The sequence below is a fragment of the Hyla sarda genome, chromosome 7, assembly GCF_029499605.1.
Source record: "Hyla sarda isolate aHylSar1 chromosome 7, aHylSar1.hap1, whole genome shotgun sequence".
In the NCBI taxonomy this organism is placed as follows: Eukaryota; Metazoa; Chordata; class Amphibia; order Anura; family Hylidae; genus Hyla; species Hyla sarda.
In genome coordinates, this window is record NC_079195.1 from 2,805,006 (window position 1) to 2,819,775 (window position 14,770).

At 45.4% G+C, this 14,770-nt stretch overlaps 1 protein-coding gene across 1 annotated transcript in view; it reads right to left on the minus strand.

Moving 5' to 3' along the window:
• Positions 1–6,197: 6,197 nt before the first annotated feature.
• Positions 6,198–14,770, minus strand: part of LOC130282620 (high mobility group nucleosome-binding domain-containing protein 5-like) — a 161,832-nt gene continuing 153,259 nt past the window's right edge. Inside the window, exons 5-9 of the mRNA XM_056531054.1 lie at positions 12,339–12,455; positions 10,226–10,291; positions 10,086–10,140; positions 8,247–8,295; positions 6,198–6,359 (exon numbers count right to left, since the gene is read on the minus strand). Coding sequence (XP_056387029.1) covers positions 6,343–6,359; positions 8,247–8,295; positions 10,086–10,140; positions 10,226–10,291; positions 12,339–12,455 — 304 coding nt within the window. The 3' untranslated portion in view covers positions 6,198–6,342. The remainder of the gene's footprint in view (positions 6,360–8,246; positions 8,296–10,085; positions 10,141–10,225; positions 10,292–12,338; positions 12,456–14,770) is intronic.

A 14,770-nucleotide genomic window follows, 5' to 3' on the forward strand; every position in this document is an offset into this window, starting at 1 on the left:
CCCGGACAGCCGTTGGCTGTCCGGGCATGCTGGGAGTTGTAGTTTTGCAACATCTGGAGGTCCGCAGGTTGGAGACCACTGCCCTATAATAGGTGACTCTCTCTCGCTGTGCCTTGTATCAGGGTAAATAACTCTTCATAACTTTATTTCTTAGGTAAGTGCAGGTAAGGCTGGGTTCACACTACGTTTTTGCCATACTGTTTTCAATCCGTTTTTCTAAAGAAAACCGTATGGCAAAAAACGGATGGAACAGTATGGAAAAAATGAAAACCGTATGCGTTTGTAAACAGTATACTGTTTTTAAAAGTGCATACAGTTCCGTCAGTTTTTATAGAAAAAAAACCCATACGTCTTTGAAAATTTTGTCCATTTTTAATGGGAGGGGTCTTGGGTGGGGACTTTAGGATGCAAACGCGCATGTGCAAAGTAAAAACGTATACTTTTTTCCCGTATGGAACCGTATACATGTGCGTTTCCCATTGACGTCCATGTTAAAAAAACATATGCGGTTGCAGTACGGTTTTTAAACCGGAGACAAAATCGTGGTCAACCACGGTTTTGACTCCGGTTTAAAAACCGTACTGCAACCGCATACGTTTTTTTTAACATGGAGGTCAATGGGAAACGCACATGTATACGGTTCCATACGGGGAAAACGTATACGTTTTTACTTTGCACATGCGCGTTTGAATCCTAAAGTCCCCACCCAAGACCCCTCCCATTATAAATGGACAAAATTTTCAAAAACGTATGGTTTTTTTTCTATAAAAACGGACAGAACTGTATGCACTTTTAAAAACAGTATACTGTTTAAAAACGCATACGGTTTACTTTTTCCCATACTGTTCCATCAGTTTTTTTGCCATACGGTTTTCTTTTGAAAAACGTATTGAAAACAGTATGGCAAAAACGTAGTGTGAACCCAGCCTAAGTCAGCTCCACGCCGCATCGGTGAGGTTGACACTAGTGCGTTCAGTGATTACAGCTGTTTCTTACCGTTTAGGAACTTCAACAGATCATTTCTGCTCTCCTGTGCACGTGACTTAACCCCTACAGGACCCATGACGTAACGTTACGTCCCGACACCCAGGGTCTTAAAGACCCAGGATGTACAGTTACATCATGGGCAGTTTCGGTCCCCACCGCAGGCATCCCGGCACCTCGCCCAGGTGGGTGGCAGCTCAAACAGGTGGGTGGCGAATCCAAGATTGCGGGGGTCCCCAGCGGCGGGACCCCCCGCGATGAGACATTTTATCCCCTATCCTTTGGATAGGGGATAAGATGTCTCAGGGCCGGAGTACCCCTTTAAGATATGTAACAAAATTGGCAAACTCAACTGGGGTCCCACTCCAAAGAATGAAGACGTCATCCACGAAACGAAAATAGCGTCCTACATATCTCAGGAATGGGTTTCCAGCCGAGAAAATATATTTCTCCTCAAAACATGCAAGGAACAAATTAGCTAGCGTACATTCTACTGGTGTCCCCGTTGCAGTGCCGCCCCTGAAAAAAATTAGATAAAAAATGTATAAATTTATATATTTAAAGGGGTATTCCAGGCAAAAACTTATTCATATATATCAACTGGCTCCGGAAAGTTAAACAGATTTGTAAATTACTTCTATTAAAAAATCTTAATCCTTCCAATAGTTATTAGCTTCTGAAGTTTTCTGTCTAACTGCTCAATGATGATGTCACGTCCCGGGAGCTGTGCATGATGGGAAAATATCCCCATAGGAACTGCACAGCTCCCGGTACGTGAGTCATCAGAAAGCAGTTAGACAGAAAACAACAACTCAACTTCAGAAGCTAATAACTAGTGGAAGGATTAAGATTTTTTAATCAAAGTAATTTACAAATCTGTTTAACTTTCCGGAGCCAGTTGATATATAAAAAAAAGTTTTTGCCTGGAATACCCCTTTAATTATTTGTGCATTAGTACCTTTTATGATTATGATTTTGAATATCACTATTTTTGCACTTGATCCACATAGAATATATGTTGGAGACTCTGTTAGTGCTTTATTAGTGTTTCTCTACGGAGGCCTATACACTTAAAGGGGTCCTCCCGTGGAAAACTTTTTTTTTATTTTTTTTTTACATCAACTGGTGCCAGAAAGTTAAACAGATTTGTAAATGACTTTGATTAAAAAATCTTAACCCTTCCAGTACTTCACAATCACTGTCATTTCCATTTGTGGCGCAGGTGACGGGAGCAAATAAGCCTCCGCCTCTCTCTTACTGCATGTGTGCCGTCAGAATGACAGAGAGCGATGCATGCGCGGTGAACGACTGAAACCGCTGCCTCACCTGTCACGTCTGCCTCACCTGTCACGTCTGCCAAACCTGTCACGTCTGCCTCACCTGTCACGTCTGCCTCACCTGTCACGTCTGCCTCACCTGTCACGTCTGCCTCACCTGTCACGTCTGCCAAACCTGTCACGTCTGCCAAACCTGTCACGTCTGCCTCACCTGTCACGTCTGCCTCACCTGTCACGTCTGCCTCACCTGTCACGTCTGCCTCACCTGTCACGTCTGCCTCACCTGTCACGTCTGCCTCACCTGTCACGTCTGCCAAACCTGTCACGTCTGCCTCACCTGTCACGTCTGCCTCACCTGTCACGTCTGCCTCACCTGTCACGTCTGCCTCACCTGTCACGTCTGCCAAACCTGTCACGTCTGCCTCACCTGTCACGTCTGCCTCACCTGTCACGTCTGCCTCACCTGTCACGTCTGCCAAACCTGTCACGTCTGCCTCACCTGTCACGTCTGCCTCACCTGTCACGTCTGCCTCACCTGTCACGTCTGCCTCACCTGTCACGTCTGCCAAACCTGTCACGTCTGCCTCACCTGTCACGTCTGCCTCATTCTAGCAGTGGACTCAGAGTGATGAAGAGGCCAAAGCCTCAATCACTTACAGCGCATGCGTCCCAATTGGTTAGAGCGGCGCATGCCGGAGGTTTTATCAGTAACTGTCCCTCAATATGGAAGAGGATGGGTATTCAGCACACAGAGCCGTTGCGAGCCTACATCCCCGTGGACACTAGGCCACGCCTCCTTGACACTTGCCAGAACATGAGTTATAAAGATATGATAGGTATGAATTTATTGTAATCTGTGCCGACTGGTTGACCTTGGTGGTGACAGATTCACTTACCTTTATAATCACAAGCCTTTTAAGGACAATAACCATGAGGATAATTATTGCCTGTGACATCACAGGTTATATTTGGGGTGTACACCCCACTGATCTGCCCAGTACGGGTCACGGAGCCCACTGAGTGTGGCCTGGTGCAAGGATTTTTGCCACCCTAGACGAAAGCTAATTTTGCCGCCCTTTGGCATCACTCCTTGACACTCCCCTCCTTACTACTGGGGTGACACACTGTAACAAACCTCCTCCTCATGTAATCTCCTTACTACTGGGGTGACACACTGTAAAAAACCTCCTCCTCATGTAATCTCCTTACTACTTGGGTGACACACTGTAACAAACCTCCTCATCATGTAATCTCTGTACTACTGTGGTGACACACTGTAACAAACCTCCTCCTCATGTAATCACCTTACTACTGGGGTGACACACTGTAACAAACCTCCTCCTCATGTAATCTTACTACTGGGGTGACACACTGTAACAAACCTCCTCCTCATGTAATCTCCTTACTACTGGGGTGACACACTGTAACAAACCTCCTCCTCATGTAATCTCCTTACTACTGGGGGTGACACACTGTAACAAACCTCCTCCTCATGTAATCTCTTTACTACTGGGGTGACACACTGTAACAAACCTCCTCCTCATGTAATCACCTTACTACTGGGGTGACACATTGTAACAAACCTCCTCCTCATGTAATCTCCTTACTACTGGGGTGACACACTGTAAAAAACCTCCTCCTCATGTAATCTCCTTACTACTTGGGTGACACACTGTAACAAACCTCCTCATCATGTAATCTCTGTACTACTGGGGTGACGCACTGTAACAAACCTCCTCCTCATGTAATCACCTTACTACTGGGGTGACACACTGTAACAAACCTCCTCCTCATGTAATCTTACTACTGGGGTGACACACTGTAACAAACCTCCTCCTCATGTAATCTCCTTACTACTGGGGTGACACACTGTAACAAACCTCCTCCTCATGTAATCTCCTTACTACTGGGGGTGACACACTGTAACAAACCTCCTCCTCATGTAATCTCTTTACTACTGGGGTGACACACTGTAACAAACCTCCTCCTCATGTAATCACCTTACTACTGGGGTGACACATTGTAACAAACCTCCTCCTCATGTAATCTCCTTACTACTGGGGAGACACACTGTAACAAACCTCCTCATCATGTAATCTCTTTACTACTGGGGTGACACACTGTAACAAACCTCCTCCTCATGTAATCACCTTACTACTGGGGTGACACACTGTAACAAACCTTCTCCTCATGTAATCTCCTTACTACTGGGGTGACACACTGTAACAAACCTCCTCCTCATGTATTCTCCTTACTTCTGGGGTGACACACTGTAACAAACCTCCTCCTCATGTATTCTCCTTACTTCTGGGGTGACACACTGTAACAAACCTCCTCCTCATTTAATTACCTTACTACTGGGGTGACACACTGTAACAAACCTCCTCCTCATGTAATCTCCTTACTACTGGGCTGACACTGTAACAAACCTCCTCATGTAATCTCCTTACTACTGGGGTGACACACTGTAACAAACCTCCTCCTTGTGTAATCTCCTTACTTCTGGGGTAACACACTGTAACAAACCTCCTCATGTAATCTCCTTACTACTGGGGTGACACACTGTAACAAACCTCCTCCTCATGTAATCTCCTTACTACTGGGGTGACACACTGTAACAAACCTCCTCCTCATGTAATCTCCTTACTACTGGGGTGACACACTGTAACAAATCTCTTCCTCATGTAATTTCCTTACTACTGGGGTGACACACTGTAACAAACCTCCTCCTCATGTAATCTCCTTACTACCGGGGTGACACACTGTAACAAACCTCCTCCTCATGTAATCTCCTTACTACTGGGGTGACACACTGTAACAAACATCCTCCTCATGTAATCTCCTTACTACTGGAGTGACACACTGTAACAAACCTCCTCCTCATGTAATCTCCTTACTACTGGGGTGACACACTGTAACAAACCTTCTCCTCATGTAATCACCTTACTACTGGGGTGACACACTGTAACAAACCCCTCCTCATGTAATCTCCTTACTACTGGGGTGACACACTGTAACAAACCTTCTCCTCATGTAATCACCTTACTACTGGGGTGACACACTGTAACAAACCTCCTCCTCATGTTATCTCCTTACTACTGCGGTGACACACTGTAACAAACCTCCTCCTCATACAATCTCCTTACTACTGGTGTGACACACTGTAACAAACCTCCTCCTCATGTAATCTCCTGATTACTGGGGTGACACACTGTAACAAACCTCCTCCTCATGTAATCTCCTTACTACTGGGGTGACACACTGTATCAAAACCTCCTCCTCATGTAATCTTACTACTGGGGTGACACACTGTAACAAACCTCCTCCTCATGTAATCTCCTTACTACTGGGGAGACACACTGTATCAAAACCTCCTCCTCATGTAATCTCCTTACTATGGGGTGACACACTGTAACAAACCTCCTCCTCGTGTAATCTCCTTACTACTGGGGTGACACACTGTAACAAACCTCCTCCTCATATAATCTACTTACTATGGGGTGACACACTGTAACAAACCTCCTCCTCGTGTAATCTCCTTACTACTGGGGTGACACACTGTAACAAACCCCCTCCTCATGTAATCTCCTTACTACTGGGGTAACACACTGTAACAAACCTCCTCCTCATGTAATCTCCTTACTACTAGGGTGACACACTGTAACAAACCTCCTCCTCATGTAATCTCCTTACTATGGGGTGACAGGGTTTTGCTGGATGGGCGGGTGCTTCAGATGTGGGATAACTTTATTGCTGCAGGCAGAGCGGCGCCCCCATTAAGAGTGCGCTCTAGGCTGCTGCCTGTTTTGCCTATAGGCAGAGCCGGCCCTGTGGAAAAGATGACAACAGCAAATAAAAGAATCTTCAGCCAAAACTGAGAAAGACGAGAAATCTTTAATACATTTCATATATTATTCAATGAAAACAAAGTCCTTATTAATATGACTGATGAGGATCAAATTGGGCGAGAAGAGGAGAAGTGATGGATTCGCGGCCCCACCTCTCCGGTGTTCAGATTCGGCGCTGCCCAATACCGGAGGGATTTCGGGTTCCGTCCTCTAATTTACATCAGACCTGATTCTCATTGTTTAACGTCAACTGCAAGAGAAAGACCGAGGTGATGGGACATCGAGTATCAGGAATTGCCGAAACACCAATTATCGAAATAAAATATTATTGGCTAAAAGGGGCACTCCGCTGGAAAACATTGTTTTTAAATCAACTGGTGCCAGAAAAAAATCACGTCTATATAAAAATCTTAATCCTTCCAGTACTTATCAGTGGCTGTATGCTCCACAGGAAGTTCTTTACTTTTTGAATTTCCTTTCTGTCTGACCACAGTGCTCTCTGCTGACACCTCTGTCCATTTTAGGAACTGTCCAGAGCAGGAGAGGTTTGCTATGGGGATTTGCTCCTACTCTGGACAGTTCCAGACATGGACAGAGGTGTCAGCAGAGAGCACTGTGGTCAGACAGAAAGGAAATGTAAAAAGAAAATAACTTCCTGTGGAGTATACAGCAGCTGATAAGTACTGGAAGGATTAAGATTTTTCTATAGAAGTAATTTACAAATCTGTTTAACTTTCTGGCACAAGTTGATTTAAAAATGTTTTTTTTCAAGCTGAGTACCCCTTTAAAGGGGAAAGGTACCAATACAGATAAATGGTTCCTCTTGAAGACAGTACAGGCCCCCTGTTCCCACTCCAATGTGTCTCCCCTTGTGTATAGCAGTGTTTTCCAACCATTGTGCCTCCAGCTGTTCCAAAACCACAACTCCCAGCATGTCCGGACAAACAAATACTGTTTGTGAACCTGACCTTACATCCCACTGCTGGGAAATGTAGTATCCATTACACGTTACCCCTTGTACACCATCAATATTGCTTACATCAGTCTTTCCCAACCAGGGTGCCTCCAGCTGTTCCAAAAATACAATTCCCAGCATGCCCAGGCAGCCAAATACTGTGTGAACCCGACCTTACACCCTGCTGTTGGGAATCGTAATATCCATTGAACATTACCCCTTATACACCTTCATTATTGATTACATTAGTATTTCCTAACCAGGGTGCCTCCAGCTGTTCCAAAAATGCAATTCCCAGCATGCCCAGGCAGCCAAATACTGTGTGAATCCAACCTTACACCCTGCTGTTGGGAATCGTAGTATCCGTTGCAGATTACGCCTTAAACACCTCCAATATTGCTTACATCAGTGTTTACAACCAGGCTGCCTCCAGCTGTTGTAAAACTACAACTCCCAGCATGCCCTGTCCGGGCGTGCTGGGAGTTGTAGTTTTGCAACAGGTGGAGGCACCCTGGTTGGGAAATACTAGTGTAATCAATGATGAAGGTGTATAAGGGGGAATGTGCAACAGATACTTCGATTCCCAACTGCAGGGTGTAAGGTTGGATTCATACAGTATTTGGCTGCACAGTATTTGATCTTGGGGGTCCCCAGACCCCCCCCCCCCATGATCTGACATCTTATCCCCTTTCCTTTGAATAGGTGATAAGATGTCTAGGGGCGGAGTACCCCTTTAAAGAAGTAGTCAAGTTTAGGAAAATTTATAAGTGTCTGATCACGTAGGGATCCCACTGTTGGGACCCTCCACAATCTTCTGCACAGCACCCCGACAAATCAGTGACCGGCATGCCCCCTCCATGCATCTCTATGGGAGAGCTGGAGATACACGAGTACAGTGCGTCAGCTCTCCCATAGAGATGCATGGAGGTCACGTGCCGACCCCCACTCCATGCAAAAGGAGAGCTGGAGCACCGGGAAGGAGATCACGGGGGGTCCGACCACTGGGGCCCCCTGCGATCTGACACTTATCCCCTATCCTTTACATAGGTGGATATTTTTTCCTAACACTGGATAACCCCTTTAACCACTTGAATGAAGTTGACGACCTGAGGGCCACCATTTACTGAGACGTAAATCATTTTCTATTTTCCAGACATGATAACATTTGAGAATAATTCTTACGTAAGCAATAGGCCATGGCCAGCCAGTAATCCGCCAGCGCTTTCCTTAACTGCAGAAAGAGAGAAAAAACATCAAAGGTCATTCCATCCAACGAGATTTGAAAACAAAAATATACAGCTCGAGCCGCGGCAAAAATTAACTTAACTCCATCATTATTGTATATAAATTTTGTGCGCACGTGATTGGAGGAGGAAAACACTGTGGTGACTGCGGAGGAGCTTAGAGGGGGGTGAGTATTTTTATTTTATTTGAGGGAATGAAGGGATCAAATCTACTGGGACAAAATGTCTACAGGGGGCCTATGTAAAGGCGGCAAACTACCTACAGGGTAAAGTAACATTAAACCATTGCGAACAAATTCTAAATGAAGGTGGTTTGGTAACACGAGAAATCGAACAAGGCTTGGAAGATGTGAGGATCATTCCTGTAGCTACAGACAAACCTTACTTCGATTCCCTTTTTAATAAATTATCCATTTTAGTTGGACTGTAGAGAACTACATAGGGTCTACATGGGGTAATCGTAGTACCCATGGCCGTACCTCCCCATATGTTTGCTGAGTAGTTTGTCCCTGTGATCTGCCCCTCCCTACCTCCATAGACCCCCCCACCCCTCTCTGATCAAAGACTGTAATGCATTGTTGTCCAACTTTGTTTCTTTTATAATGAGTGATGGAACAGAATGTTAGTGTAGCCTGTGGTATAGGGTATAGCTTAGGGAACCTGTGCTGTATAATATAATGTCATGCTTTGTATGATTGTAATTTCCTGTACGACTTGTAATGACGACTGAATGATGAAGAAAAGCTTTATTGATCATTCAGTCGCCATTACAAGTCGCACAATAAATTACAACCATACAAAGCATGACAGTATAATATACAGCACAGGTTCCCTAAGCTTTACACCCTACCACGTGCTACACTAACATTCCTGCATACATTATATACATGATAGTATAATATACAGCACAGGTTTCTTGAGCTATACACCATACCATATACTACACTAACATTCCTGCACAGATTATATACTTGAAGGTATGATATACAGCACTGGTGTCCATACACTATACACCCTACCACAGGCTACACTAACATTTCTGCACACATTATATACATGACAGTATAATACTGTATAAAGCACAGGTTTCTTGAGCTATAAACCATACCACATGTTACACTAACATTCCTGCACACATTATATACATGATGGTATAATATACAGCACAGGTTTCTTGAGCTATTCACCATACCACATGCTACACTAACATTCCTGCACACATTATATGCTTGAAGGTATAATATACAGGACAGGTGTCCATACACTATACACCCTACCACATGCTACACTAACATTTCTGCACACATTATATACATGACAGTATAATACTGTATAAAGCACAGGTTTCTTGAGCTATACACCCTACCATATGCTACACTAACATTCCTGCACACATTATATACATGACAGTATAATACACAGCACAGGTTCAATAAGATATACACCGTACCACATGCTACACTAACATTCCTGCATACGTTTTTTAACATGACAGTATAATATATAGCACAGGTTACCTAAGCTTTACACCCTACCACATGCTACACTAACATTCTGCTTAATCACTCATTATAAAAGAAACAAAGTCGATCAACAATACGTTATAGTCTGTGACCGGGCAGGGGCGAACGACAGAAAAGTCCTGAATGTTTTTTTTTTTTGCCTAGCATTGTAAGGGGCAGTCAGTATTCGCGCTGCGTGTCGTGTGGAGGACGTGTGACCCTGCCGTGTTCCGCTTAACCCAATGGAGAATTCTTCCACAGAATTGATACGTTACCACAGATTTGATCTGATCGTTTCTTGTGGCGGCATCAGAATCGGGGTTCTTATTGCTGGAAAACAATTCGGTAAACCGGATTAGTCGGACATTCAATTGCGCCAAACAGGGTGCTAGAAACGGAAATTTTAAGTTCTTACAAGTCAATGAGGATCTTGATTATGACAGAATCAAATGGCGCGACGTCCCGCTTCCTTCTATTTGACCTATAAGAACATAAAAGCTTTTTAAAAACAAACAAAAACCACATTATAGGTAGAGATTGAAGCTCTGAAGTAGAGTTTTCAACCAGGGGGCCTCCAGCTGTTGCAAAACTACAACTCCAGCATGCCCGGACAATCAATGGCTGTACGGGCATTCTGGGAGTTGTAGTTTTGCAACAGCTGGAGGCACCCTGGTTTGGAAACACTGATGTAATTAATAATGAAGGTGTACAAGGGGTAATGTGTAATGGATATTACACTGCTCAATAAAATAAAGGGAACACTGCGATAACACATCCTAAATCTGAATGAATGAACTAATCGTATGAAATCCTTTCCTCTTTACATAGTTGAATGCGCTGACAACAAAATCACCAAAAATGATCAATGGAAATGAAATGTATTAACCCATGGAGGTCTGGATATGGAGTCACACTCAAAAACACATTGGAAAACCCCACTACAGGCTGATCCAACTTTATGTAATGTCCTTAATACAAGTCCCAATGAGGCTCAGTAGTGTGTGTGGCCTCCACGTGCCCGTATGACCTCCCTACAATGCCTGGGCATGCTCCTGATGAGGTGGAGGATGGTCTCCTGAGGGATGTCCTCCCAGACCTGGACTAAAGCATCTGCCAACTCCTGGACAGTCTGTGGTGGATGGAGCGAGACGTCCCAGATGTGCTCAATCGGATTCAGGGGAACGGGCGGCCAGTCCATAGCATCAATGCCTTCCTCTTGTAGGAACTGCTGACACACTCCAGACACATGAGGTCTAGTATTGTCTTGTATTAGGAGGAACCCAACCGCACCAGCATATGGTCTCACAAGGGGTCTGAGGATCTCACCTCGGTACCTAATGGCAGTCAGGCTACCTCTGGCAAGCACATGGAGGGCTGTGCGGCCCCCCAAAGAAATGCCACCCCACGCCATTACTGACCCACCGCCAAATCGGTCATGGAGGATGTTGCAGGCAGCAGAACGTTCTCCACGGCGTCTCCAGACTCTGTCACGTCTGTCACATGTGCTCAGTGTGAACCTGCTTTCATCTGTGAAGAGCACAGGGCGCCAGTGGTGAATTTGCCAATCTTGGTGTTCTCTGGCAAATGCCAAACGTCCTGCACAGTGTTGGGCTGTAAGCACAACCCCCACCTGTGGACGTCGGACCCTCATACCACCCTCATGGAGTCTGTTTCTGACCGTTTGAGTGGACACATGCACATTTGTGACCTGCTGGAGGTCATTTTGCAGGGCTCTGGCAGTGCTCCTCCTGCTCCTCCTTGCACAAAGGTGGATGTAGCGGTCCTGCTGCTGGGTTGTTGCCCTCCTACGGCCTCCTCCATGTCTCTTGATGTACTGGTCTGTCTCCTGGTAGCGCCTCCATGCTCTGGACACTACGCTGACAGACACAGAAAACCTTCTTGTCACAGCTCGCATTGATGTGCCCTCCTGGATGAGCTGCACTACCTGAGCCACTTGTGTGGGTTGTAGACTCCGTTTCATGCTACCACTAGAGTGAAAGCACCGCCAGCATTAAAAAGTGACCAAAACATCATCCAGGTAGCATAGGAACTGAGAAGTGGTCTGTGGTCACCAGCAGCAGAACCACTCCTTTATTGGGGGTGTCTTGCTAATTGCCTATAATTTCCACGTGTTGTCTGTTCCATGTGAAATTGATTGTCAATCAGTGTTCTTCCTGAGTGGACATTGGGATCTCACACAAGTGTCAGTGACTTGGAGTTACATTGTGCTGTTTAAGTGTTCCCTTTATTTTTTTGAGCAGTGTACTATTCCCAACAGCGGGATGTAAGGTTGGGTTTACACACAGTATTTAGATGTCCGGGCATGCTGGGAGTTGTAGTTTTGCAACAGCTGGAGGCACCCTGGTTGGGACACACTGCTCTAGACGTTAGGTGATCAATAAAGTACATTGTGTAGGTTCCACCTATAAAGAACATGCAAAACCCCAGCTATGGGTCCCAATTATTTGTCCAAAACCAGGTATTCAGTAATTTCCCAACTTTCTGTGTAATCTAGTAACAATACTCACACGGGCGCAGCGTCTATAGACTCGGAGAGTTTTCCCGTATTCACGTCCACTGTGAAGGTAAACGCGGTTGAATCTCCTCCGCCAGTTCCTGAATATGAACCATTGGGAAGTTCTGACCTGTGGATATAATAATGGGATATTATAGAGAACCCTGGAGTGATCTGGGGAATAAGAGCGTCAGAGCTCTAACACATAAATGACCTCTCAATCCCTTGCTCGCTCTCTCGCTTATTCTCACTTCCTTTTCTTTTTCTCTATCTCTTTTGCTCCCTCTCTTGCACTGTCTTTTGTGCTCCTCTTCTCTGTTGCTCTCTCTTTCTTGCCCTCTCGCTCTTTTGCTCGCTATCTCTTACTCTCTTCATATCTTGCTTATTCTTTCTTACTCTAGCTTGTTTCTTTGCTAGGCTCTATTCTCTCTTGATATTTTGCTCACTCTGATTTCCTCTTTCTCTCTTTAACTGATATCTTGCTCACTTGCTCTCTCATTTTGCTTGCTCTTTCGATTCATGTTTGCTCACTTTGTCTTCCTCTATCCTCTCTCATTCTCCTTTCTCTCATTCTCTCTCGCTCTGTCATTCTCTCTCACTCGCTCTCTCATTCTCTCTCGCTCTGTCATTCTCTCTCGATCTGTTATTCTCTCTCGCTCTGTCATTCTCTCTCGCTCGCTCTCTCATTCTCTCTTGCTCGCTCTGTCATTCTCTCTCACTCGCTCTCTCATTCTCTCTCGCTCTGTCATTCTCTCTCGCTCGCTCTGTCATTCTCTCTCGCTCTGTTATTCTCTCTTGCTCGCTCTGTCATTCTCTTTTGCTCGCTCTGTCATTCTCTCTTGCTCGCTCTGTCATTCTCTCTCGCTCGCTCTCTCATTCTCTCTCGCTCTGTCATTCTCTCTTGCTCGCTCTGTCATTCTCTCTCACTCGCTCTCTCATTCTCTCTTGCTCGCTCTGTCATTCTCTCTCACTCGCTCTCTCATTCTCTCTCGCTCTGTTATTCTCTCTTGCTCGCTCTGTCATTCTCTCTTGCTCGCTCTGTCATTCTCTCTTGCTCGCTCTCTCATTCTCTCTCGCTCTGTCATTCTCTCTTGCTCTGTTATTCTCTCTCGCTCTGTCATTCTCTCTCGCTCTGTTATTCTCTCTTGCTCGCTCTGTCATTCTCTCTCGATCTGTTATTCTCTCTCGCTCTGTCATTCTCTCTTGCTCATTCTGTCATTCTCTCTCGCTCGCTCTCTCATTCTCTCTTGCTCGCTCTGTCATTCTCTCTCACTCGCTCTCTCATTCTCTCTCGCTCTGTTATTCTCTCTTGCTCGCTCTGTCATTCTCTCTCGCTCTGTTATTATCTCTTGCTCGCTCTGTCATTCTCTCTCGATCTGTTATTCTCTCTCGCTCTGTCATTCTCTCTTGCTCATTCTGTCATTCTCTCTCGCTCGCTCTCTCATTCTCTCTTGCTCGCTCTGTCATTCTCTCACACTCGCTCTCTCATTCTCTCTCGCTCTGTTATTCTCTCTTGCTCGCTCTGTCATTCTCTCTTGCTCGCTCTGTCATTCTCTCTTGCTCGCTCTGTCATTCTCTCTCGCTCGCTCTCTCATTCTCTCTCGCTCTGTCATTCTCTCTTGCTCGCTCTGTCATTCTCTCTCGATCTGTTATTCTCTCTCGCTCTGTCATTCTCTCTTGCTCGCTCTGTCATTCTCTCTCACTCGCTCTCTCATTCTCTCTTGCTCGCTCTGTCATTCTCTCTCACTCGCTCTCTCATTCTCTCTCGCTCTGTTATTCTCTCTTGCTCGCTCTGTCATTCTCTCTTGCTCGCTCTGTCATTCTCTCTTGCTCGCTCTCTCATTCTCTCTCGCTCTGTCATTCTCTCTTGCTCTGTTATTCTCTCTCGCTCTGTCATTCTCTCTCGCTCTGTTATTCTCTCTTGCTCGCTCTGTCATTCTCTCTCGATCTGTTATTCTCTCTCGCTCTGTCATTCTCTCTTGCTCATTCTGTCATTCTCTCTCGCTCGCTCTCTCATTCTCTCTTGCTCGCTCTGTCATTCTCTCTCACTCGCTCTCTCATTCTCTCTCGCTCTGTTATTCTCTCTTGCTCGCTCTGTCATTCTCTCTCGCTCTGTTATTATCTCTTGCTCGCTCTGTCATTCTCTCTCGATCTGTTATTCTCTCTCGCTCTGTCATTCTCTCTTGCTCATTCTGTCATTCTCTCTCGCTCGCTCTCTCATTCTCTCTTGCTCGCTCTGTCATTCTCTCTCACTCGCTCTCTCATTCTCTCTCGCTCTGTTATTCTCTCTTGCTCGCTCTGTCATTCTCTCTTGCTCGCTCTGTCATTCTCTCTTGCTCGCTCTGTCATTCTCTCTCGCTCGCTCTCTCATTCTCTCTCGCTCTGTCATTCTCTCTTGCTCGCTCTGTCATTCTCTCTCGATCTGTTATTCTCTCTCGCTCTGTC